The 27,865-nt window shown below is 38.6% G+C and overlaps 1 protein-coding gene across 1 annotated transcript in view; it reads left to right on the top strand.

The window, feature by feature from the left end:
* Positions 1–7,757: 7,757 nt before the first annotated feature.
* Rfx6 (regulatory factor X6) overlaps positions 7,758–27,865 on the top strand; it is a 52,202-nt gene continuing 32,094 nt past the window's right edge. The window contains exons 1-6 of the mRNA XM_052750646.1: positions 7,758–7,977; positions 8,277–8,433; positions 11,647–11,770; positions 13,534–13,595; positions 23,643–23,720; positions 25,167–25,194. Coding sequence (XP_052606606.1) covers positions 7,758–7,977; positions 8,277–8,433; positions 11,647–11,770; positions 13,534–13,595; positions 23,643–23,720; positions 25,167–25,194 — 669 coding nt within the window. The remainder of the gene's footprint in view (positions 7,978–8,276; positions 8,434–11,646; positions 11,771–13,533; positions 13,596–23,642; positions 23,721–25,166; positions 25,195–27,865) is intronic.

The raw sequence follows: 27,865 nt of genomic DNA, 5'->3' as shown, positions 1-27,865 counted from the left end.
GTGTAAAATATACGTAGGCTTAAAAGAGACAAAAAAAGGTGATATATACAGTATAAAAACAAATACATAGTTTTAAAAAATTAAAGTCTTTATAGAGACAGTAAAATTAATATAAAAATAAGCCACGTAGAGATGACTATTACACAGAGAGTCTGGATTGTGTTGTCTTTGGGATTCTTAACTACAGAGAGATGTTTGATTGTAAAGGAAGCTGAGTTAAACCAGTACGTATATTTTAAAGATACTTTGACTTCAAAATTTGGATGTAAGGATATGTTGCTTTGGAAAAGAGTCTCTTTTGTTTCCACAGAAAGCAAGAGGCTATGGATTTGTTTCAGAGTAAGATACATCAGGTTTGACCAGCCAAGACCCCCTGAAAGGTCTCCGATGACACCATGGCCCAGATGATCCAACATCCAGAACCGTTTCAAGACAACTGGCTCAGATGATACAGCCTCACGGACTACTCCATGATCCTAAAATTTTCTTTGTTTCCCCAGACGATACAGCGCCCCCCTCCAGCAGAAAGTAGTAAGAAAAGCTACACCCAAATTCCCAAAATTACCAAGCTGACTTTGGAGATGTGTAAAGGTTAAAACCTTCCTTTTTAAGAAAAGAAAAGGGGAAGTGATGTGGGATGGTCTATATGTCAAATGTGTTGCTGATTGGTCAATGAATAAATCACTGATTGGCAGTGGCCAGGCAGGAAGTATAGGCGGGACTAACAGAGAGGAGAATGGAGAGAACAGGAAGCTGGGTGAGGGAGACACTGCCAGCGGCCATCAGGACAAGGAAGATGTAAAGTACCGGTAAGCCACAAGCCACGTGGCAAGGTATAGATTAATAGAAATGGATTAATTTAAGCTGTAAGAACAGTTAGCAAGAAGCCTGCCACGGCCATACAGTTTGTAACCAATATAAGTCTCTGTGTTTATTTGGTTGGGTCTGAATGGCTGTGGGACTGGAGGGTGAGAGAGATTTGTCCTGACTGTGGGCCAGGCAGGAAAACTCTAGCTACACAACACTCCATGGGAAACAGTTCTTTCACAGGAAGACCACACTGACTGAAAGAGATACTGGATGCTAAGTTTCAACAAAATAACATCCAGTTAAAAATAGTAAAAAATAATATTACTTTGACTCAAGGAGTGAGTATTCAAATATTTTAAATGTATTTCCCCCTCTATTTTTGACAAGGGCATTATAATAATAATGCATTTCTCAAGTCTTAACTTATTTTCTGTGCAAATATACATATCTATTATTTTGCAAGTATATTCCATTAGTAAATAACCAGGAGTTTATGCTTACTTATGATTTTGAAAAATCAATAGGCTTAATATTTTTTTGTTTTACTTTGAAACAACTTTAATCCAGAGAATAGCACAAAGGGTAGCAAACACCTTTAGCATAAACTATTCTGGTCTTGTAATTTTTCTAGCTAACATATCAAATAAGAGATGAACAGATTGAATCAACCTTTCATGAGGGTCAGGTGATGAAGAATTACAAGGGAGTAAGGTTGCCTCATGAGACATCTAGACAGGTATTGAAACACCGTGGCTCAGGACCCATTCTTAAAGGGGAAGTCCCTGTTCTGGAATTGAAAGACATGAGTCCAGTCTGTCTTTGAAAAGATTTTCATGAAAGAAGTTGTTATGCTCTGGTAACTGGGTTTTTCCATGGCTGTGGTGAGTTTTAGCAACTAGCTGAGAAATTTCTGACATGGAAAATACTTGTTACCCTCCTGAAAAATAACTTCATTTCCATACAAGACCTACTATTTGTCTCCAGGAAATGCTCCTTCTTCCCACAACCATCACCAGCACAGGCTGTCCACTCTGGGCCTCATGTCCAGCTCCACCTCTGTTCACTGCCCCACTGGAACCTGACTGTAGCCTCCTTGAAACTCTCTTTCCTGTCTTTCACCCTAGTTATTTATTATTTACATGGATTGATAGTTACAGAAAGAAGAACAGTTAAGTCTACATGGAGCAATAAAAATTGGTTCCCAAAGTGTAAACATGTGTACAGATGACAAGGTCTCATGTAGCCTAGGCTTGCCTTCAGCTTCTTATGTAGCTGAGGATAACCTTGCATTCTTGATACTTCTGACTCTACCTTCCAATTACTGTAATGAGGTTACAGGTGTGCACCACCATTCCTAGCCTGATCTCTTAATTTAATTCATTTTTTTTTTTTATTTTTTGAGATAGGTTATCTCTGTGTAGCCTTGGCTGTCCTAAAACTCACTCTGTAGAGCAGGGAGGTCTCAAACTCACAGAAATCTGCCTTCCTCTGCCTCCAGAGTGCTGGGATTAAAGGTGTGCACCACCACCACCTGGCCTGATCTCTTAAGTTCTAACCGGTGGATATAGTTTTTATTTGTTGACTTTCTAGTTCCACTTTGCCTTTTTAAAAAATCATTTCTCTCCTTACTTATCCCCTTTGACCTCTACTCCCCATCATTCTCTCCCATCCCACACTCAATACATACAAAATGACAACACGCAGCGTAATTACGATTGAAGGAGGAAGGAACCAGCTTGAAAAGGAACAGAGGCATGATTAGATTAGTTTATGTTAACCTGACTATATAGCAAGACTGCCCTCTCTGGCTGGGTCTGGGAGGTGTTTCCAAGTTCTTGGCCTTTCTTTTATTCAAAGAATCGAAAATAAGGGTCCACACAGATTTTTAAAAGAAGCCAGACACTTTTATTTGGAGTTAAGAGGTAGTACAGGTTAAAGAGGGATACATTGTTAAGATTGACAATGGGCCTCATGAGTGAAGATATTCAAGGGCTTTGATTATTTCTCAGGGCTTTCTTTTATTAGGTTCACGTGGAGGGACTGGTTACTAAGTGCCATAACTTGAGTGGTTGTCTACTTTGATTGATAGATTAGGTCACACATTTTTTTTTTCCTGCTTCAGATGTCCTTTCCCCCAATACAACTGATTTTAATCATATGTATATCTTTGCATAGGCATAAGATAGTAAATAGGGAATTCTCCCTTAAAGGTCACTTGAGGACATGATTTTGCCTTGCTGTACATGCACCCAAAACAAGCTCAGCCTGGAGTGGTTTTCCCACTCTTCCTTCCTAGCCACATTGAGAATACACTCACGGAGAAACGTCTAAATTTGATCATTACCAAGGGCATGGACACTTATGCCATTGTTCAGAGATGGGAGTAGGTGTAGCCCAGTGTAGCTGGAGGGTTTAGGGGTTGAAAACAAATGCTACTTGCACTGTTTGCAAAGGGGTGTGTACGCATAATATGTGCAGGTAAAAAACCTGAGCTGCCAAGTGCATTTATTACAAGGTGTGTGTGTGTGTGTGTGTGTGTGTGTGTGTGTGTGTGTGTGTGTGTGTTTGCATAATACCAAACCAAGTGAGGGTCCTAGGGCACTAAACTATCTCCTAGGCTTTTCTACTTCAAGATTGATAGCTCATATTTTGAGAATCAAGAATGGAAAAATTTCAAGTATTGTACATTTCCTTTTCAGATGAAATAGTAGTTCTTACTTGGTCAGAATGTAGCAGATTCTTAAGCTATTTCTTTATAATATTGCCTCCCTTGCTTTAAAGTATTTTTTGTTGAGATAAAATTTCCCAATTGAATCATTTTGAAGTATACAATTCTATAGTTTTCTATATGCCCACACTATTCAACCACTATGTAATTCCAGAAAAATCTCATTCTCCTCTAAAACAAAGCCTGTACCCATTAAAGAGGAACTCTTCATTTGTTCCTACTTCTGGTCCTGACAGTAACATTAATTTACTTTTTGTCTCTATGGATTTTCTTGCTCTGATTATTTCCTGTGAATGTAATAATACGTTGTCCTTTGTATATAAGTTTTTTCAGTTTGAATAATGTTCTTAGAGATCACACATAATAATATCATATATTAGTACTTCATTTTTTACAATTGAACACTATTCCCTTGTATGTTATACCACATTGAATTTCTTTATCCAGAAACTGATTAGGCATTTGTATTTTGTCACTTTTTTGGGTATTATCCATAATGCTATCGTGAACATTTTTATATTAATTTCCATTTGCTTGAATGGAATGAGAATCTGAGAATGAAATTATTGGATCATATGTTCATCTTTTTTTTTCATCTGTTTTATATTTCTGCCAGCAATGGATGAAGGTCCCAATGACTTCACAATCTCACCAACAATTATTTTCTATGCTTTGTATTTATAAGATTGTAGTAGCCTTTGTGGGTATAAATTGATACTTAACAGCGGGTTTAATGTGCATTTTCCTAATTTGAGTGATACTTATTATCTTTCACACCAATATCAAATGCCTATTTAAACATTTCATTCATTTTTAGAACATTTTTGAAGCTATTGTTAGTTCTTTGAGAATTTCATACAATGTATTTTGATCCTCTTAAACCCTTCCCACATCCACTTTCCCTCCTTACTTTGCATCCTCTCCTTTTTTCTTTTGCTCAGTTTAGAAATCAGGATAACGTCTTTTGATCTTGGAGCTGTAAAAGGTTTTATGTATTATAAATATTCAAATCTTATGGGATGACTTTTAACTATTTCCCATTGTGTACACAGATTGTCTACCTTTCTGGTAGCCTTCAGGTAGATGAATTCTGAAGGAATCCAGTTGGTCTACTTTTCCTTAGCTGCTTGCATCCCATTGTGTTTAAGAAGGCTGGGCCAAGTTCAAGGCCAGGGATATGCATGTCAAGGTCTCTGAGAGTTGTACAGTTGCAGATTGTATACTTGGAGCTTTAGTCTAATTTGATTTTTGAGTATTCTATGAAGTAGGATTCTACAGTCACTCTTTGATAAAGCTTTAGCGATGTTAACTGAAAAGCTTTTCATTGGCTTGTCTTTCTGCCCTTGTCATAAATTGTGTGTTATTTTCCAGGCAACCAGAACCAATGCTATACACATTGTTATGAGAGGGTTCATTGGATGAGCACATATAGTTTTAGGCAGAAATAGATCCACGATGGCCAACTTCAGGCTGAGAGCCATGGAAACAAGTACCAGACTAGTTCAAGAAGCTGGAATCCTCAGAACAAGGAAAAGAGGCCAACAGTATAGTGGCAGTCTGAGGCTGCAGCCCTGGAATTCTCCTAGAGAGGTATGGTGCAAGTTCATGTCAAAGGTTGAAGAATCTGAAATCTTATACCTATGGGCAAGAGTCCCTGCAGGAAATGCAATGGCTAAAGAACAATTGAGCACACATGTGCATATCTTACCTTCTTCCTGTGTGCTCTCCCTGGCCTCCCTCCCCCGTTGGAGGATGCTCACACAGTCGGTGCCTGTCTTCCTCAATCAATCTACTTACTCATGTATCAATTGCCCCAGGACACCCTCACAGAGGACTTCCACTATGGAATGTGCCTGAGTGTGTCTACACATTAGCACTAAAGAGGCAAACCCTACACACCAAGCAGGCTTGGAGACTTTCAGAGGACTTGGTAGAGACAAGGATGCCAAGTAGTCCCAGGTAAGGAGCAGTACCCCTCTGTCTAGCATATCTATACTGTGTATGCTTTCTGGGTTGTGAGATGGACTCTTGGAGTATTGCAGGGCTTGGGCTCCATTAACCCTTGTTTTACTTTCTCATGACTCCCAAATGAAAGACTAATGAGACAGAAAAGACACCATCACCGAAACATGGAAGGGCAGACTGGCTTTGGTTCCGAATGGTAACACTGCACGGCATATAGGGAATAAAAGCATAGACAGAGTTTGATACCACCTATAGTTCCAAGTAACACTGGGGATCTTAGAACACATCCCCATGGAAACCTGGGCTATTGAAATCACACATGGCCAGCCAAAATAAGGGCCGTCTTGCCCCGTCACCTGAGCACTGCTGTCACTGTATCCTTGTAGAAAAGGTTGACATCAATTCTTTAAACTCTGGGTGCAATTTACTATTGAAGCCACCTTGTCTTGGGATTTTTAATTTTGGAAGATTATTGATTACTGATTTACATCTTTAATTGTTTCATGCCTACTAATAATTCTTAATTCTGAAGAGTAGCACAAAGAACTTCAATGGTGATTTGAAAAGCAGAGTTTTTACTTCAAATTATGGCCAGAAATTTGTGTAGGGCCTTATAAGATACTAGTTTGCATTTCCATTGATCAGTTTAATTGGAAAACTGCCAAATATTCACTTAGTGTCTGTATGACTCACATACACAAACACACCTTCTGGATATCAAGTGGTCTATATTTTAAAATTAAAGGAGAAATTCCAGTCATTTTCTGAACATTTCTCTCATGGTTATGTGACATGAGTGGATAGAGCCCTTTTGTGAACACAAAAAGGACTTCCGTGGCAGAACGCACCTGAGTGTATCTCTGTAAAGGTAGCATGCTGTCCATGCGAGCACTGAAGTGAAAAGACCTACACGCTAAGGCTCCAAGGATTTCAGAGGACTGGGTAGAGAAGACAAATATGCCAAGTTGTCCTGCTTAGGGAATAGCCTCAGAACTGTGGGTGTGTGGGTAGGTGCGGCTCCAGCCTGCCTTTCAGCAACCACAGGAAGCTGGTGAGAAGAGCTTTGAGAGAGGCGACGCCTTTTCCAGCAAGTGCTGTTGAAAATGGGGAAGCTGCACCCCAAGAACAATTTCAGGGGCCCTGAGGGAACGCTGCTCTTGGGGAGACTGCTCCCTGTAACTGGCCCTGCAGTTATCGGACACTCCGGGTCTCATTTTGTTTTGTCTGTGTGATTTCAATTTAATGCTATTTCATGCTAAATTCAAGGCTGATACCTCCTTCTAATGCCCCCAAATGAAAATACAGGATTGACTGTGATGAAACATTGGGAACCAGTGCCTGATCCTATCTTTTTCCTGGAGGGCCTGTTTGTCAAGGATATAGAATAGAATGAGGAAAACCACGTGTCAACCCGTCAGTAGGATCCCACATCCGCCCATAGCACCCTTCTTTAAAGAAAATTCAACTTACTTTTTTAAAAAAACAAACACGACTTCCGTCATTTTGGACTAGAATGTGATTAAATTTAAGCAAACATCCCTTGTACCACTCACTGCTTGGCATGACGGCATGAAATGAAAAATTGTGAAGGATGCAAATCTTTTTTTTTTTGTAATGGAACTGCAAGGAAATGGATCTTTCCCTCCCATCTCCAGAGTTGTGAGGCCCAAGGGTCCAAGTCAGTGTGCGCGGTGCAGGGCAGAGTGCACGGTGCAGAGCAGGGTGATGTGACCAGCTCTGCCTTCCAGTCCCTGAAGAGGGTGCTCCTCTATCCTTGGATTATTCTGGAAATACATCTGTCCAAAGCGGTGCGAAGACTGGCGAAGACTGGATAGTCCTCTAGGTTTTGTTCCCTCTTGTCCGACGCTTGCAGAGTCAAGGCTGTCCTGACAGGTGCCTAGGTTAGGTCTCCTGAGAATACAGATGAGGACAGTTAAAGCTGCTTGTCCCAGTACAGAGGAGAGCTAGCTAAACTGGGAGCAAGCTTCTGCCCAGACCTGAGCCGCTCGGGAAAAAGGCAGCGTTGCCTCCGCCCTCCCTTCCTCCACCCGGCCATCTGTGCGGTACCTGTTCACCCTGTCCCCTCTCGGCCATCGGGGGGCTCTGAGCCTGCGGCCTCCTCCCTGCCCAGCGGCCACAGGTCCCCAGCCCCGCCTCTCCCCCCACCCCACCCCCGCCCCGCCCCGGGGCTCTGGGCTCAACACCGAGCTGGGCCAAGCTCCCGGCCAGCGCCGAGATCCAAGCGCTGGAAAGGATGGCCAAGGTCCCTGAGCTGGAAGACGCCTTCGTGCAGGAGCAGCCTTCGCCTCAACTTCCCTCCGAGATCGCGGAGGAGTGCTGCGCGCAGCTGCTGGGCAAGGGCTTGCTGGTCTACCCCGAGGACAGTGCGTACCTGGCTGCCGGAGCAGCTGCGGGCGCCCCGGGCAGCGGGGAGAAAGGCGGAGACCCCAGGCTGCAGGTGGGAGTCAAATCAGGTGAGTGCTCCGCTCGCCCCGGCCGGCGGCCAGACAGTGGCTGAGTCCTAAGGGCGTCCAACAATACAAACAAATCCACTCTGAATACACACATAAGTGGGGTGCTCTGTCGGGACCATTTTATTTCACCAGGAAAAAAATGTTAACGGAACCACTGTTAACTCCGAGGGTTTTGCTCAACTCCTACCTTGCTCCTTCCTCCTCGGGCGCCCAGTTCAACGCAAAGCAGGTAGATGTGGAGGCCACCGGACTGATCGCACGTTCTCTTGTTCTTTGTCATCCCTTAAACTCGCCCTCAGAGATGCATTTAAGCAATGGGAACTTTTCCTCGGAAGAAGAGGATGCGGACACGCACGAGAGCAAGACCAAAGCGGCCGACACTCAGCTCTCTCAGAAGAAGAGCATCACGCAGATCATGAAGGACAAGAAGAAGCAGACTCAGCTGACCCTGCAGTGGTAAGCCGGCCCTGGCGCGCGCGCACCCGCTGAAGTCCACCAGCCGCTGTCTCTAGGATCCTGGCTTTCCCCAAGTTGCTTCTCCCTAAAACTTCCACAAGTTTAAAAGACCCATGAGAAATGCATCCATTTTCTTTTCCCTGCCTGTTCACACGATCCATATTCTGATCATGATAAAAAAGGATATATTTTTTAATAAATAGGATACATTTTTTTAAATAAAGCCACGGTGATGAATTTTTTTCTGTGATTATTTGCTAAGCATGAAATCTATTTATTTGGTGTTTTTATGCTTTCCAGATATGACCCTTCAAAATAACAAAAAATGCAAGGATCTTAACTCTGCCTTAATCCGCAGGAGGGCAGATACTGTGTCAGTCAGAAAATAGATGGATTGAGTTAGAAGTAAAAAACGGAAACATCGGTTAAGCTGTCATGATTAAACAATTTTGAATTTTTATAATATATCACATTTATGATTTATTATAGCAAAACATTACAAATTGAGTTGTGCCTAAGATCTTTTAAAACTAAGAGATTATCACCAGGTCTTCTACACATTAACAGAGTTTTGTAACACTCGTGTAAAAGGAAGAGACATCTAAAATAAGACCGTGTCATTAAGAACCCTTGCATAATGTGAAGAATTAAGGGCACAAATTTCTCCCCTAATTCCGAATAATAAGTGAAAGATTACTTATTTACTGATTAGTTATTCTTTCTAGCTATCTAGTATTATCTAAGAATTAGAAAAAAAATCGAAAAATAGAATCTATAAATGCTAGTAAACTTTATTTTTATTATTTAATCAGTAGGTTCTAGTTTGCATAGCCTGAAGTTCTGAAACTATGCTTGAACCCTTCCAACATTTGAAATATATAACAAATATTCCTGAAAAGTTTTGTTTTGACTGTTGAAGTCTGTTGTCACGATTACCAGTTAAAAATATACTGGAAGTGTAAGTAATTGAGAAATTATCTGGGATGTTTAGGAAACAGCTGCTGTCATAAGGGTAACTGGGAAAATGTTTGGATTTTGTATTTATTTTGAATGATCTCTTCCAGATTTTCAGTTCAAACTGAGTGACTGGAACCAATCTTGGGTTTGTTTAAAATTCTTACCATATATATGTCTAGCTTAACTCAGTATTTTGAAAACAAAACAATGACTATAAAAACAATTACCCAAATAAATGGATTGTGGGTATTGTATTCCTACCTTTAAAATGCAAGTTTTTAAATAACTATTTCTCACAAGAGTTTTCATGTTTTGAAGACTATAAAGCTCTTACATTTTTGTTTGATTTTCCCAATATTCTAAAAAATGAGTTAAAACCTTAAGTTATTTGGATTTTGAAAAATCTGTAAAGCTGTAGAATTGTCTTGGGAGTGTTAAAATTAGAACAGAAAATCAAAGTAAAAATATGGCATATTAATTCCAACTTTTATTGTCAATTAGCTATTCAATTTTAGGTAGGCAAATTTATTTGTTTTGAAATACTACATCCTAGTTGGGTTGGATATTATTAATTAAAAGAATATCCTAGTTGATTTGGATATTTTAGTTAAAAGAACAATTGGTGTCTGAAACTCATGGATTAAGTCTCTTAACTTTTATTTTGTGAGCATTGAGAGTATGTTAAATCTGAAATCTTGAAAGACTTGACCCAATTTTAATTTGAATAACACTGTATTTACATTTTTCTTGTATTATAAATTATTATGATTTTATTAAGCATGAAATTAGTTTAAGTGCATTTTAGTAAAGATAATTTACTGAACAATTAGAAAAAAAGGGGATTGAATCTCGAAGCTTTGGTTTCTAGATTGTCATTCAGATAATTATAACACAAATATGTTCATTACATTAAATTTAGTTGAAATCAAATGGAAATCTACCCAGATTTTCGAAGTTTATATAGTTACATCTGTACTGCAGAGTTGTTATATATTTGGAGACTTCATAGAGACATATTGTTTTAGGTATAGTAGATGATTTAGATGACCATAGTTTTAATTACAGTAAAAAGATTTAAGAGTGAAATTAGATCATCATTTCAGCTTCGGTGAAGTCAGTTTACTCTGGTGTCTTTTCCAAACAAATACAGCACCATGATTTCTCTTGTTGTTCAGGATTCAGAAATAGTTTGTGGATGAAAGTAAGGGTGTCTGATGATTGACAAGCTGAAGCCTGGCAATCCCTTTGAACTGAGGATATTCTTTTAAAAATGTAGCATCTTCAGTGGCTCCATGTATAGTTCTAGATCAAATAGTAAACTACTGAACACTGAAAATTTATGAAGAAGTAAGAGCCGGCATTTGCTATGGAGGCCTGGAAGGAGGGTTTTCTACATTAACATCACATTGTAATTGTACTAACAGCTGATCACGATGGTTCTTACTCTTCTAAAATTAATCCTTACGTTTTGTTTGTGTTTATGTAGTGGCACGCCTGTGCTTGCTTACAACACAAACATATAGCCTTGGAGCTCCTGTGAGTCAGGAGTCTAGACAGGCTACCTTGGCACTAAGTTCATGGCCTTGCCAGACAGAAATTAAGAGACTAGTTGATGCTGGAATTTCACGAGACCTTTTTGCTGTCGTTTCTCGAATCTCACTGGATGTTGAGAGAATTTACTCCCTGAACTGTAGAACTGTGTCCCTCAGCTCCTAGAGGTCACCTACAATTCCCTTAGAGGTGGCCCTCTTTAGAAATTGCCATTTGCTTGTCCAGATTTTTAGAGGGTGTCTGATACTTCTTCAGACCTTCCTTCTGTTTCTGACTTCCAGACGTTGTTTCTAGGGCTTGCCAAGTTAAGGGGGATCATCAAGAGCATTTCTGTTCTTGGAAAATTAATTAACACTTATCCATAACCTTTGTACACATCTTTTAAGTCCCCTGTTACATTTTGATTATGTAAACACTGGATAGTGACAGCGGGGTAAGCAGTATATCCATAGCCATAAACTGCTATGATTTTTTTATGGAAAGTCCATTCAAATTCCTCTCAACAATTTTGAGATACATAGCATACAATTTTTGGTTATTTTTATCCTGGTATTATTTTAAACAGCATCCAGACAAAGAAAGCCCATTTATGTCTGCTCATTAATTCACTTGTGTAGTTTGTTTTCAAAAAGAGCATTAAGTCATTGAGGGGGCAGGGAGGTAATAGTGAAAAGATTTGAACTAATTCTTGCCCTTTCCTCTCAGGCTTGAAGACAATTACATAGTGTGTGAAGGAGTTTGTCTCCCACGGTGCATTCTTTATGCTCACTATTTAGATTTCTGTAGGAAAGAGAAACTGGAACCAGCTTGTGCGGCCACCTTTGGAAAGGTATATGATATATATTGGCTACTACCTTACAACTAACAAATTAGGTTGACAATGTGCAAACCAATTTATCTGAATGAACTCTTTCAGAGAATGTTAAGACATTTGCTTTACAAGCATAAATGAGCTTCCTTAGTGTCTGTTTGGAACTGCTATACGTTTACATCTTGATTTTTTTTGAGTCTCCAAATACTGGCTATCAGATCTATTGTGAGCTCAAGGCAAGCTCCATAAAACAGTAGCATGTTCCTTCACAAAGGATGCATTCAAGAATACAGTTAAACTACATTGGGAAGCAAAAATAAGTGAAGGCAAACTCACAAATGCAGGCTCTCATTATTTATATTGTCCAGCCAATATATCGAGTTTTTGATAGATTTTTATTCTGCTGCTTAAGTAGCTGTCTTAAACCTTTGTTTCAGTATGAAGATGTTTATGCCATAGAATTAACATTTTTATGGTGGGATTGGTTAAATTTCTGTCATTTCTATCATTAGGATGGGAATCTATGAATCTGACATTAGGTGACTTACATATGCTGACATCATTTTGAGAACCAGGAAATAATATCAATTCCTTGGTAAAACACTCATCTTTTAAACCCCTTTCAGTTGTCTGTCCTCTGATGATTTAGGATATGTTAGCAGAACTGAAGGAAGTTTTGGTCTCCAAAGTCCAGATCCTAACCTGTAGAAGACTCATTGCCTAGAAAACAATAAGAATTACGGTCCCGATTCGCAGGTTTTCAGGGCAGGAAGAGACAAGTGATTTGAGCAGAATTTTCTACGTACCCCAGGCTGACCTTAAACTAATTATGTAGCTCAGGTTGGCCTTGAACTTGTGATTCCCCTGATCAGCCTGTTGAGTGTTGGAATTATAGGCATGCATCATTACTCCTAGCTCCCCACTTTAAAAGGCCACTTTAACAGTGGCTCAACTCCATACTTTGAAGAAGTAATTTATTTGGGGGCAGAAGAGATGCCTCAGGGGTAAGGAGAACTGACTGCTCTTCCAGATGAACCTCAATAACTCCAGTTCCAGAGGATCCCATACTTCTTCTGGACTCCTTGGTCTTTCTATGAATGTAATACACAGACAGACATGCTGGTAAAACACCTATGCATATAAGATAAAATAATGTTAAAAAGTAGTTTAATTATTTTGAAAACATGTTTTCTTACACAGAGAGTGTAATATGGAGCGTGGTACTCATGGGCTTAGAACCATGCCTGTGATTAGCTTACTTTATACTTGCTGATAATCGGTCTCCTCAAGGCTCAGTGCACCCTCTGAGGCTGGATGAGACAGTTTTAGATGTCCATGTTAGTCCTACAATTTTTCTGAGTCTACCTTATGGCAATTATCCTTAAGTGGGAATCACAGAGCACCTTGAACATCGGATAAAACTAGAAGTAATTAATTCATCAAATTTTCCATGGAGCTCCCTTCAGATCCAAGGATCCTTTCAGAATGGTGATGGATATTTAATGGGGGTAAACCCCTGAATGGAATTATTATAGAGGAATCTAAACAGTCCTCCTGTGTGTGTAAATAAAGTAACTATTGCTTTGGTAGTTACATCAAGCAAAAATAGATCTTGGCAGGCTCTTCCATGGTAATTGATGTCATTCTTATCAACACACGTGTATTACTTTCCTGTAGCTTAAGTGTTCCTTTTAGTCCACCATTTACTTTCTTAAATTAGTAGGACAGGAATGGCTTGCATTAGAGTTACACAAGTTACAAACTTTATCTTTCTTTTTTAGACAATTCGCCAAAAGTTCCCTCTCCTGACAACACGAAGACTTGGAACAAGAGGGCATTCAAAGTAAGACTGGAACAATGGGGTTCTCCTTTATACTTGTAGACGTAAGACAACTGTCTTTATCAGTGAATGGAATCAGATATTTTCTTTCTTGATGAAGTAGATGAACTGGGAAAACATATAAAAGAAAAGGGTATATATTAGAATAAAAGAAAAGGGTATATATTAGAATAAAGTTTAGAAAGAAACATTTATGAAGACCACCCATAATATCTATCATGCTTTCTCCTGAAATAGGTTAAGTGAATAGTTTTCATGATTTTAAGCCATTGTGGAAGTCACCAGTGTCATGAACAAGGAATGTACAAGACAAAATTTAATGACCAATGAGATCAACCACATCCCCTCAAGGACAAGGTCAACAAGAGAAGGGGAGCTCTGTTGTCCTCCACATTCTTCCTAGACTTTTCTCACTTAGATGATCATTTCAGCCATTTCACATCCCCTTTCCACCATTCAAGACAAAAGGCATTCATAACAACCTGCTCGATCATCTCTCACTGTTAATATGAACATACAATAAGCTGTATGCGGCCTGCATCTGGGCATTCTTGGCTTTTCTTTTAGCCCTATCTCTGCAGATCTCCATTTCAGGCTCACCAGTGATTCTTCTGTCCATGTTTTCATTTTCTAACAGAATCAGATTTTTCAGACTGACTGAAAAAGCCAGCAGGTTATACCTGTCAGACTCATCATCACTTTTTTTTTTGTTTTTCTTCTCTTTTTTCCTTGAAAGACTAGATACCATTCACTTCTCCCACTGCTGGGCGCATTACTCTGCCCAAACACTTCTGTAACTGGGTAAAAACCCAAATAGCTTATTTCTACAATTACTCACCTTTCTTGGTTCCTCCCTAGCACTTGCTCTTTCTGTCAATCCCCTCCTCAACACAGAACCTTGGCCTCTGGCTTCTCAGTCACTCATCTCCCAGTTTCCTCCATCATCCTATCTTACAGACTGTCTCCTGAATTTCAGTGTAGTGCTGACCCATGGAAGGGTAGTACAGCCCCATGCTAATTTAAAGTTTTCTGGTAACCATAGCAAGAGTAAAATGAAATGAATGGAATTAAAATTAATAAAGTTTTACTTAACCCAGTATATCAAAAATTATTTCAGTAAGTAATCCATATAAAATTTTGAGTAGATATTTTGTTTTGTTCATATTGAGTTTTTAAAATCCCATATATATTTTTACATCCTCGTTCAAAACTAGCCATAGTTAACATTTCTCCTACCTGTACATGTCTAGTGGCTGTGCCTTGCACTGGCCAGCTCTACTCACTTGCAAAAAATTAAGTCCTACTTTTTGAATTCTGCTGACTTTGTCTCTCCTCATTCTCACTTTCATAGTGTCACCTTGACTTTCTAGTCATTTAATACAATATTTCCACATTGGCTTTCCAGAGTTCTGACAGAATCACATCTCTCCCGCACTCAATGGCTTTCCCACAATTTCAACTCTTTAAAAAAGTATCTATATTTATCTGTTCTCTCTTTCATTCTCTGTCTCTCTCTTTCTCTGTCTCTCTGTCTCTCTGTCTCTCTCTCTCTCTCTCTGTGTATGTGTGTGCATGTCTGTGTGTCTATACATGTGTTATGCATGGCACATGTGGAGGTCAGATAATAACTTTTGGGAGTCAATTCTCTTTTTCTACCATGTACTTTCTAGGGATTGAACTCAATTTGTCAGGCTTGGCAGCAAGTACCTTTATCAGCTAAATCATCTCACTGCTTCACAATTTCTACTCTTAAAGACAACTTCTTACCTTTATATTCAAAGCCTATTATGACTTGGTTTCAACTCATTTTCCTATCTTACTGTTTCTCAGTATATTGCTATGCAAATATCACTAAGGATATATCACTAAACTATCACCCAGTACCCTTTAAATCACCCAAACTGCCTCTCCTCTATAGTAGCTTCCCCTTCTGAGGGAAGTCTTGTACTTGTATTTTGAAATCTTAGCTACTTGAAGGAATGAGTCCTGAACCTTCTCTTCTGAATATTCTCTTATTCTGTTCGTTTGCATAGGCTCTTCGCACTCTCATAGCTGTTTGTTAGTATCCATCTCAATATGACATTAATTTAGCCCCTTCCTAAGCAATAATATTTTGTTTTTTTGTTTTTTTGGTTTTTTTCGAGACAGGGTTTCTCTGTGTAGCTTTGCGCCTTTACCTGGATCTCGCTCTGTAGACCAGGCTGGCCTTGAACTCACAGAGATCCGCCTGGCTCTGCCTCCCGTGTGCTGGGATTAAAGGTGTGCGCCACCACCGCCCGGCTCCTAAGCAATAATATTTTGAGGACAGATACTTTGTCTCATTCGTTTTTAATCCTTTCTGTTGTCTAACAAATAATGTATTGTCAATCAATCCTTAGTTCACTGATTTTTTAATTAATTTAAAAAATACCTTGGCTTGTGAAAGAAGAATAAAATACCACAACAGGAACAGGAAAAAAAATAGCCTTTTCCTTCTAACTAAGTCATCTTTATGTTAAGTTTGGCTCAGTTTGGTTTGATGATTTCTAAAACACTGTGTTTTGTGAGTGGAGGTGAGATCAGACAGTGTTTGAAGTAGAAAGATAGGGGCAAAGAGGCAAAGAGGCAAAGCAACACAAGCAGTCCTCTTGACAGGATCTGCAAGAGGGCGGGCGGGCAGGCTGCGGAGAAAGTCAATTCATCCCAGAAGGAGCCTTTAGGATTAGCGATGAATCATTAACCATGCCCATTGTGACACAGTCACACTCTAGTTCTTACGTTGATATAGCAACATTTGGCGACTTCTGGCAACTTATTTGATAATTAAGAGCCATAGACATGCTCAAGGCATGAACAATTTGAGATTTTCTGCCTTATTGAAATACCATTTGCTTTTTATGACATGGCTATCACCCTTCCAGGTATTTATATATTGTAAGTAGAAATAATGTCCTTTGTGTAAACTAGGTATGTTGGAAGATATAGCAAGATGCATCTTGGAAATGGGTAATACTTTGATGTGATTATTCTTACCCAGGTAACATTCCTGGTTTTGTTTCTAAAAGACATCTTCTTTTATTTTGGAAGATAGTACATCTAAGATAGCATCCCTAATAGCTGGAGTAAGAATTAAAGTTGGACAAATCAGGGTGAATGTTATACTCTCATATGTGGACGTGTGACCGTTGGACAGATCACTCAGCCTCTATCAGTAAAGTGTCTGTATGATACCTTATATCATTGTTTTGAGAATTAAATAATATATAAATAATATTAATGGAGGATCAAATATGCTTTCAACTTTTAGAAAAGAGTTATGCCGGGCGGTGGTGGCGCACGCCTTTAATCCCAGCACTCGGGAGGCAGAGCCAGGCGGATCTCTGTGAGTTCGAGGCCAGCCTGGACTACCAAGTGAGTTCCAGGAAAGGCGCAAAGCTACACAGAGAAACCCTGTCTCGAAAAACCAAAAAAACAAAAAAAAAAAAAAGAAAAGAGTTATAATACTGAGACAAGATAGGAACTACTATGTTTTATAAATAAGAAAACTATAGTTAGAAGGATATTGACTTGCTTAAGGCCACAAAGACACAGCCCACTAACAATGCTAATATTTATATGAAGGTTCAACTGCTTTAAAGTTTATGCTTTATCAAGTATTAAAAGTAAGAAAACCCACTTGTTTCTAAAAATCAGTCATATTAACAAAATGATTAATTTGTTGAACTTTTTATTATCTTTGTCTTTTTAAATCAAATTTTTAAAAATTCTTTCACTGTTCTAACAGTTCTTTTTTGTTGTTGTTGTTTTGTTTTGTTTTTTCAAGACAGGGTTTCTCTGTGTAGTTTTGATGCCTATTCTGGAACTCACTCTGTAGACCAGGCTGGCCTCGAACTCACAGAGATCTGCCTGGCTCCGCCTCCCAAGTGCTGGGATTAAAGGTGTGTGCCATCGCATCCTGGCTGCTCTAACAGTTCTTAAGATTCATTACTATCAGATTTTTTCTTTTTTTTTTTTGGTTTTTTGGTTTTTCGAGACAGGGTTTCTCTGAGTAGCTTTGCGCCTTTCCTGGAACTCACTTGGTAGCCCAGGCTGGCCTCGAACTCACAGAGATCCGCCTGGCTCTGCCTCCCGAGTGCTGGGATTAAAGGTGTGCGCCACCACCGCCCGGCTCAGATTTTTTCTTAAAGACAAAAATATTTCATTAATCTCTAATTTATTTCTAATAAATAAAATTTTCTCTAATAAATTCTCTAGTATAGTCATCTCATGAATCCTAGAGATATATATTTTATATGAAAGCCTATTTGCATCACCAATGAATTCTCAGCCTCTTAATTTTAACCCTAAGCATCCTCTATGCAAATACATTATCTTCCAACCATTATTTCTGCTAGGTGTTTAATACAGTACTCTAAACAATTGCTGAATATTTGTCAAATTGCTTTAAAATGTAAGTGAACTTGTCAATAATTCATTTTAACTTCAAAAAATGAAATTCTATGGGTACCACAGAGTAAAACTCCATGCATATTTTATGGTTATGAATAGTTCAAGAATAATACCTTAAGTTGGAATTGAGGTACAAAGCATGGTTCTTAAGAGCTTTGGGGGTATAAAGAACTATAAGATAGGTTATCTGCTGCTAAAAATTTTCACTATTAATATTAATTAATAAGCATCATATTTACATTCTTCGTAGTGGCTAGCCTCTGGGGACACAAAATGAACAAAAAGAGCCTATATGTGTCTTTGCTCAAAATAGCTTAACAAAGTAAGGGGGAGGGGGTGAGCTCATTAATAAATAGCATGAACAGGGTGGACTGTTTGAATCAGTTACATTTTAATTTCTGGTAGACTTTGATCAACCAAATCTTGGTTTTCAGACATGATGGGCAAAAGCTATTATCTTATTTATTGGAGGTGATTTAGTGAGTTAATAAAACTGATATGACAGCTGCTCTTATCACAGCAAGTTATTGCAAGTCCCTGAGCAGCTTAACCGCATCATTTCCTTATCGGTTATCATTTGTGTAGTGTAAACAGCGAACACCAGGGCTCCTAGCTCAGCGGGAACATATGTTTCAGGAATTCTATATGAGAATTGATGAGAAGAAGAAGAAATGTAAGCATAGGTATACGCTGATCAGCTAATGAAGAGAAGTGCTAGGCACAATGTGAACATGCTAGCTGTGTAAGAGAGATGGAATGGTTTCACCTCATATGCTAAGGATCTGTTACAGTTATATTATGAGCCCAAGAACTAATTAATCATTCCTGTGCATTCATAATTTACAAATGAGCTCAGTCCCTTGACATAAAGCATAGGTCAGAGGACAGTTGCTGCTAATGAATGAATACAATTTTGTTAGAAAATTAGAAAGACTAATTTTGTGACCAATATTTTCTTCTAGAGAACACAGCCAGTTATACTCAGAATGTTAGTGGTATTTATAACCTGTTTCCCTTAGTAAAATGGATGTAATCATATAGTGATAAAGAATTGAGAAATGCTAGACTGGCCCATAAAACAAACAACAGGTAGGGGTACGTAGATCAAACCAGTCAAGGAAATCTCACTCTTATTCACCACGTGTTAGGTTAGGTTCTTTTGTTGTAATATTTCTGGAAACACTTCCTAGCAAGATTTATTTTAGCAAAATCTATTAATGACAAAGCGGTGTTGTAAAATGCTACAGTGGAGACGAAGAATCCATGCATACCCTGCATGAACCCACTCCTCCCAGTTTTACAGGGTTAAATATAAACTCTAGGAAGACAGGAGTGCTCGTGCACTATCTCCTCTCTTTTCTGAAAGACACTAAATCATCACTAACTAAGACGATAACAGGTGCCTTGTTAGACCAAAAGAAAGCTTAAGGGAAGACAATTGTTTTATTTGCTCCCGAAGAAGCTAGGTACGAAGCACGGCAGTGGATTGAATAAAAAAAAACCCCTGAGCTGTGTGTCACCACCAGCTTCCTGTCTAACATGCTGTCCTCATGTCTGTCCTACACAATACTCAAACACGCAACTTTTGCTTTGCCCGAGTGTTTTATTGGTAACGTGGAAATTCACAGTGACGGGTGCTTACTAAAGAAACTATCGGCTTTAAGAAAGTTTGTGTTTTATTGGTTTTCCAATCTCTAGAACACAATGATTTATAAATGTTTGAGGATTTCCTCAAATCTTAGTGCTTAAGCCATGGGACGTAGATACTAATGATTGCAGGGATAAGGCCACAATGGGATAAATAGCTGAGAGTGGAATTCAGTGGACAGAGAGATTAGTTTTGTCTCAGAGACTAGGCAGTTCCGCACGCTAACAATATGTCTCAAAGTTGACTAAGACAGATCCTATCCCAGGAAGGGAGGGAGACATTCCCAGTGAGGAGTTCAACAGAACAAAGGTAGGAGCCAGCACAAGCTCTTTATGGAGAGCAAGTAATCCAGACAGAAATGGGTAAGTTTACAACATGCTCACTGGCTGAAAGGAGTCACCAGATATTCTTATATTACAGAAGATAAAAAAATTTTGACCTCTGCCAAAGTTTAGATTTATGATGATCACACATATGTGACTATATATGTTTGACCTTAATTGGCAAGTTATTTTTTATAGTTTATGGCACATTGTTGCCTTTAAAACTTTTTCCACATATTCATTCAATTATTCAACAAGTTATTGACTTCCTGTTACAGGAAGCTTGCAGTCTAGAAGGCTTTATTTACACGTGGAAGGTCAAATATGAGACATCCCAATCAATGTTCCAGGTCTTAGGGATTCACGTGATTATTTACGCTACTCTAACTCAGGATGACTCCTAGAGAGAGTGTGCATGAGTGTACACGTATTCAAACTGTATTTGACTTAAGAATTTCTGATGGTGAGTAAGCTTGAGATACAAAATTAGCTGTGTCTTCTGCATTTTCAGTTTGAGGGCAGCATGCACTGTTGGAATACAGAGTGCTCTGGGAAACTGTGGCCCTGAATTTTGCCTTCAACCCAATAAGGCTGTTAAATAACCTTTAAATGAACCACAGGGTTGTTAAGAGGGCACATGGGGTGAAAGAATTTGTCATGCCAGCCTGACATTTGAGCTTGGTCTCTAGAAATCATGGTGGAAGGAGAGAACTGATTCCTGAAAGTTTTCCTGATCTCCACACACAGGCACTCACAGTCACACCATACCACACACACACTCGCGTGTCATGTGTCTACATACACAACAAAAATAATAAATAAAATTTAACGTAACTCACCGATTTTTTTTCAAGTTTTATTATGAAGTGGGGATAATATTCTCCTTATAGACTGCATTTGAAATCATGTAATTACAAAGTTCTTTACATGAGCAGGAACTCAATAAACGGCAACAACTTCTATTATCATTTGCTATCACCCACTTCAACTGTAGCCTGTGTTAATTTGGAATCACCTTTTTTTTTTTTTGCATTCTTTTTTGCTCCAAGACTATTAACTCCTCAAGGACAGAGACCCTCCTCTGTCTGTCACCGATAGAGTGTCCCCATCTAGCACACAGAACACAGAATACAGCTGAAGAAAGGAAGACTCTTTCAATGGTTCCCTATCTCTAGACATGTTCATAAGATGGCATTGATAGAATACGTTTGTCCATCTCATCAGTCATAAATAAGGAGACATTGCTAATGAGAAAAGCTGCTGCTTCTCTGTTGTAGAGGTGAAGGCCACTGACCAAGTCAGATCCTTGGTGTCTGTGTTAATATGTCACTTAAATTTGACTAGTGAATAAAATGCACAAAACCTTGACACTGAATTCAAGCAGAAACAGAATCTTCTATTTGTGAACTTTCTTGCTCTAATGGTTGGATTGGTAACAAAAAATAAGCAATAAAATTGTTTTCTAAAAACAAGAAAGTAGTAAATACATATGAAACAATCTTAATGTCATGAATAAGAAAAAATACAAATCCACACTAGCCAAGGTCTCGAAGGATGTTGCAATTTAAAACAAGTACAACCGCAGGTAATTTTAGAACCTGGAAATGTACTTGCTTCTGTGGCGATCAGTGTGGTCACTAGAGCAGGACCAGCAGGCATCTAGCTCAGGAGACCATGGACTGGGATGAACAGCTGGTCTTATCTTCCATGTCTATTTCATTCATCATTGTTCTGACAACTATCACAATGGCCAGATGTGATAGACATGCTCTAATGTTTATTGAACTCATGGCTACCTCTTTGATTTATCTGGTTGTCTGCTACCTGCAAAGGCAATGTAGTTCTTTGTAGACTGCATGGCAAACCGCTTTACCATGGGATAGAATTATTTTATTGTAGGTTGAAAAGGGGGGTTAGAGATGAGAAACAGGAAGATAGGAGTTCTAATAGGTTTATCAGTGTCTGGAGTGATGCTCACATATATTGTTTAAAAAAGTGGCTGAAGTGTAGTTGTTTAAACTGCAAAGGCTAGAGAACAAACAGTAAGCTTTGCAAAAGAGCGTGAAGTTATGATATTTTTTTCCATTTAAAAAGATTCTCTTGTCTTTGGTTCCCACTGGTTTATTTCTTCTAATGCAGTGACATTGGACTGGTACCTTAGTTCTAAAGTTTAAAAAGGGAAATATTAATACTTATTTCAAACCCCCAAGCTCATAATCCTAATTCCACTACTATATCTGACCATGACCAAATGTATCTAAATCTGCTAGTTTATTCATAGTTTAAGTACCGCTGTTACTGTTTATTACTCATTGTTTAACGGTTTCTGTTACTGCATTTCTTTTGATCAAGACTTTATTAATTAAACTTCTTTCTTTTACTGTAGAAATGTAAAATCAGTTCAGTGTTTCTGAGCTTTCATAGACTTATTATTTTTCCATCTCCTTGCTTGTTTTAATATGCCGTAGGGATCCTCTTGCCTCGTATCACATAGTATAGCTTTTACAATCTATGAAAGTGGAGTAGTCTTGGGAGTTTTCTGTTCTAGGCTACAGATTTCCTTACCCAAACTGAGACTTTAAATCTTGTCTTCCATACTTACAAAATATCACTCTACCTGTTTCTCAACTATAACATCATTTTAATGTATAGAAGCATGTATATATACACATTAGTTTTAAAAACCACTATCTAACTCAAGTGACCTTGAGTCAACAGAAACAGCTTTGCTGCCATGGGCCTTGTGCTTGGAGGCTCTGATCCCAATGTCTTTCAGCTGCTTGTTTTCCTAGAGCATCAGAAAGTCCATGTGTCACTCATGAAGGAGTGAATTGCCTTCATCTATAGACTGCATCTCTCCCCTGGGGCCCCTGGAGGCCTGTCACTTCTCCCCTAAACAGCTTTGTTTTCTTGAGCTCTGGGGACCTGCTCCCAATCCATCCACAGGAGGTTACCTTGCCCTACTCATGTACATGACCCTAGACTGAAGAGTGGCTATGGGAAACTTGTGAGTGGTGGAAGGCTCTAGAATGTACAGTATTCCTCCCCCTCCCCCACCCAGTGAACAAAGCAAGAGCTGAAAGGTGGTGTAAGGGTGGGTTCCCCCAACTATCACACTCTCACCTGGAGCTCCATAAATTTAAGAATCCTAAATTCAAGTCTGTTTGCTAGGTCATCATGGGTGTGTCCTGTAAATGTAATAACACAGTAATATCTTATGTAGCAGTTCATTTAATTGATTTGTATTTTTAAGTAGTTTGACATTCTATATGTACTTCTGTTCTGGACCATCAAAATGTTTAGGTATGGAACTACTACACCAAGTCCTTTTTAAAAAAATTCCTGATGTCAAAAGAGTGGCTTGAAGTACATATCTGCCATTTCTCTATCCCCTACACTGATATGGGAATGCCAAAAGTAGCATTTGACAATACAGTTAGTCTAGAGTCCAGTGAAAATGGCCTCATCCCTTAGTTTCACCCACTTCCTGACCCTGGATGCATGTAGATGGGAAAGCATGGAGGAAAGGTGGGCAGTGGTACTGCCCAGGGAATGTCTTCTGGGGGTGGCTGTCCTTACTGGGTTGGTTCAGTTATTCCTACTTTTCCTTTCTCTTTCACTAACACAGAAATGACTCCTGTCTTGCTGTAGGTATCATTACTATGGGATTGGCATCAAAGAGACCAGTGCATATTACCACTCCGTTTATTCTGGAAAGGGCCTGACAAGGTAGAGTGATATCGCATTCAAGATGCATCTCTGCAGTTCTTTAAATATGCATAATATCTGTTCAATAAAATGACTTCGTAATTTTGCTTATTATGAAAATGTTTTCTTCTAATCATCAAACGTAACATCAGCTTTGTGTGAACATTGTCACCATATAGTCTATATTACTTGATAAATTATACGATTTTAATGGTTAGTGAGAAAATAAAAGTGAATTAGGTGTCCCCAAAAGATGAGGAGGAGAATTCAAGGAAGTAGAATTGCCTTTAAATTTGCACTTACTCAGGGGCTGGGGAGGTGGCTCTAGGGTTAAGAGTACATGCTCTTGCAGGGGACTCATATCCTCCAACTAACAACCATTCAAAATTCCAATTCCAGAGGATCCAATGCTGTCTCTGGCCTCCATGGGCACAGCACACACATGGTGTACAGACATCCATGCAGTAAAAAACACCCATACATATAATGTAAAAATAAATAAATCTTTTAAATATTCTCATTTACTTATAAGATTGTCTCTATTTTCAGGCTGGATTCAATAAAAATAAAGTTAAAAACGTGATAGTTTTGAAGATACAGTATTTTAAAAATCTGTGCACTTGAATAATACCTTACCAACACAGAAAGGTTATTATATTAATTGCTAAACACATAATCTTGAGTACCATCTTAGTAAGACAGTAAGATATGATTGTCTCATTTGAGTCACTGTGACAAAAATCCATGTTACTATAAGGAACACATTGTTTTTTTTTTTTTTTTTTTTTTTTTTGGTTTTTCAAGACAGGGTTTCTCTGTGTAGCTTTGCGCCTTTCCTGGAACTCACTTGGTAGCCCAGGCTGGCCTCGAACTCACAACGATCCGCCTGGCTCTGCCTCCCGAGTGCTGGGATTAAAGGCGTGCGCCACCACCGCCCGGCAGGAACACATTGTTTTAAGCTGCCATTGACTATCGGGAGCAGGACATTAATATGTGAGGTTATAGTCAATAAGACCAGTGGGTACACAAATTTTAGAAGAATGGTGGTACATACTAATTAAAACTGCTCCCGAGACTTCCTTGTGTTGTGGTTACTGAGAATTACTTGTAATTCTTAAAAGAAGAAATCCTTTTAAAAGTGAAACATCTTAGGGAAAAAATAAGTCACTTGAATTATGTCAAGATTTAGATGTTGCAGTAGCAGGTTACTAGTGAATACCCACAATAAAACATAAAAACAGGCCAGGGCACATACAAACCTTTAGTATAAAGTGTTTTTGTTTACCTCAAATCTTACCCAACTTCCTGAGATATCTTTTATTTTAATTTCCTCCACAAAACCACTTTTTCTTAGACATTTGAGCAGTAATAATGTTGTGAACAGACTACTTTTAATGTCCTCTGTGTTTTCTTGGATGCTATAATTATAATTTCTTTCAAACTAATGGAAAATGTATGATTTTTAAGGTTTTCGGGGAGCAAACTGAAGAATGAGGTAAGAATGCTTTTCGTCTCTGTTTTTGCTATGTATCTTAGAAGCTCAAAAGTTTTGTTCTTTAAATATAAAAGTAAATGTTATTTATTGGGAGCTACTTGGAAACAAGGATTCCAAATACAGTTAAGTCAGACGGAGTAAGAATGTTTGCATAGACCTGCTCAACAGCTTCCAATTCACTTGGGAGGGATAATTTTCAGTGATCTAATACCACAGACTTAGGAACTTGAAAAGCAGACCACTATTGACCTAAGAATTTTGACTTCAACAATTAGAAAACTGTAGTAGAGGATACAGAAAGAACTGGTGTTTGGATTATACTAATTCAGGAAAAACCTTTAAGAATTGTCAAGAAGCCTTAGCACTATACTGCGTTGTGGTCTGTTCTGCTGCTTTGTACACACACACACACACACACACACACACACACACACACACACAAATGCATGCACACACACATGCACATCCACGCACATACATGCATGAGCTCTCACGCATGCACTCTCTCACACCCACAGGCGCATGCACTTACACACACACACACACACACACACACACACACACACACACACACACACACTGTATGCAATCTTTTCCCCTTGGCTTCCTCTCCAACCTCTCCTTAAAGAACAGATCAGCAAACTGACTTTATCTAAATGAGTTAGACTACCATTAGGGACTGCATGGCTAATTAGGCACATGATAAGACCTTCATTATCTTCAGTTTAACTAATCATTAAAACAAGGTGCCACAGAACTAGATGCACATGACAGTGTGTTGTACAGTAAATCCTAGCCAAAGGTAAAGTGTAACTCCATTAATTTGATGAAATAATGCAAGCACATTATCTTAAAAAAAATAATAAAAGCCCCCAACCTTCTGAAATGACCAGTTTCTTTCCAGGACTTTTAAAACAGGTAATGGTTAATTACGTAATTAATAAACTCCAGATAGCTATTTTATCAATGAAATAATGGCTTTTTATTAAATAAACAATTATGAAACTGCAAAAATATTGACTTAGAAATATATTTTGGTTCATTAAAGATTAGGCCAATAGGGGTTTTAAGTGATTTCGCTCAGGTGTTCTTCTCGTCCAATGAAGTGTGGCAGAACTTCTGATCCATCCTCTGATCTGCCATGTGGACAGCACATCTTAGCCCACAGAGGAAAAGGAAACTGCTTCTCACATCTACCTTTTCCTCCTTAGCTGACTACATGACTAATTCAGATTTAGCTAGTTAAGAGTTTAATAAACTGTTCTAGGCACATTATTCAGACTGTTTGTTTTCCACAGGCACCTGGAATAATAGTAATGCAAGTTTGTGATGATGACTAATATCAACACAAGAAAAGGCCTTTTAAAAGCTAAGAACTAAGTAATTTGTTTCAGGCAGAGGACCGAGTTCAAAGTCTTGCATGTGTTAGACAGTTTCTACGACTGAGCTGCACCCCCACCTACCTGAAGTGATTTTTAAATGATATTTGCACAACAAAGTTGAAATTTTAAAGTTATTTTGTGCTTAAGGTAATCAACAATTCCTGTTTGCTAAGGACAAGAAATAATCAGTGCAAATCTATGTATACTTAGTGTTATTTGAACATTAATAATTCTGAGATAGGTTGAGGAGCTGCCAATACTGTTGATTTACAGCCAAGGTAAGCGAGGCTGAGAGGTGCATGGGTTTAAAAACAATCAGAATAGGGCTCTGCATTTTAAACCCATGATCAAAGCTATTAATTCACATATTCATGGTACCACAGTCTCCAGGGGACAAGGTAGTATGTAGATATTCATGTGGAATTTAAGACAATCAAAATTCGTAAGACCACAAAGTAACTATGCTTACTGCCCTCTTTGTTTTTTGTTCGTTTTGTTTTTTTCTTTTTTAATTGTTGTTTAGCTTCTGCTGTGGCCAGTTTTTGTTTGCTTTTACATTTTGAAGTATTTAAAGCTTTGCAAAACTTTGTAGAATAAAGAATAAAACAACATAAAGTCATCATCCCGGCTAAGACTTGAGAATGAGGTGCACTTCTTCCCATCAACCTGGAGAGAGGAAAGGCAGATGGGGATGCAAACTCTGTGACAACAGGCTGAGGCAGCTTCTGTTAGGTGGTGGTTCTCTCTCAGGTCGTGTGCCGTGAAGGAGCATGGGAAGAAAGAAGTTCAATGAGCTTTAGGAAACGCGACTCTTCTCTAGGAAAGACAGTTCTTCTCAAATGCCATTCCTAGGGGGAAAATGCAGTCCTAAAGTCCCAGGTGCCCACTGCATGCCGGAACTCTTTTGGGAGACAGATATCAGTTATGTATCTTCCTGAGAGAAGTAGGAAAATTCAAATGATTTTTGATACTACTTCACTTCTCGTGGCTCTTCTGTTGAGACATGAGGAAAAACTCTATAAAGTAAAATGGTAGGATATTATAGAATTTGAATGTCAGGAGTCAGCAGAAATGCAGAAATATTCAAAAGCAGTCATAATTTTTAAAAATCACGTGTATATAAAAATTAAAATTAAAAGAGATTTTATTGGTTAGGTACACTACTTATCATAAATATTCCAATTCTTTCTAACTTGTGTATATATTTATATTCTAATAGACATTTCTATGGTAATTAATGTTTTGAAAATAATCAAAATGGCTATAAACTTAGTATAGAAAAATGTACA

Source organism: Peromyscus californicus, unplaced genomic scaffold (genome assembly GCF_007827085.1).
Source record: "Peromyscus californicus insignis strain IS unplaced genomic scaffold, ASM782708v3 Scaffold_22__1_contigs__length_63687245, whole genome shotgun sequence".
Classification (NCBI taxonomy): domain Eukaryota; kingdom Metazoa; phylum Chordata; class Mammalia; order Rodentia; family Cricetidae; genus Peromyscus; species Peromyscus californicus.
The sequence above is the reverse complement of the archived record's forward strand: the minus strand, read 5'-3'. Positions and strand labels throughout refer to the sequence as shown.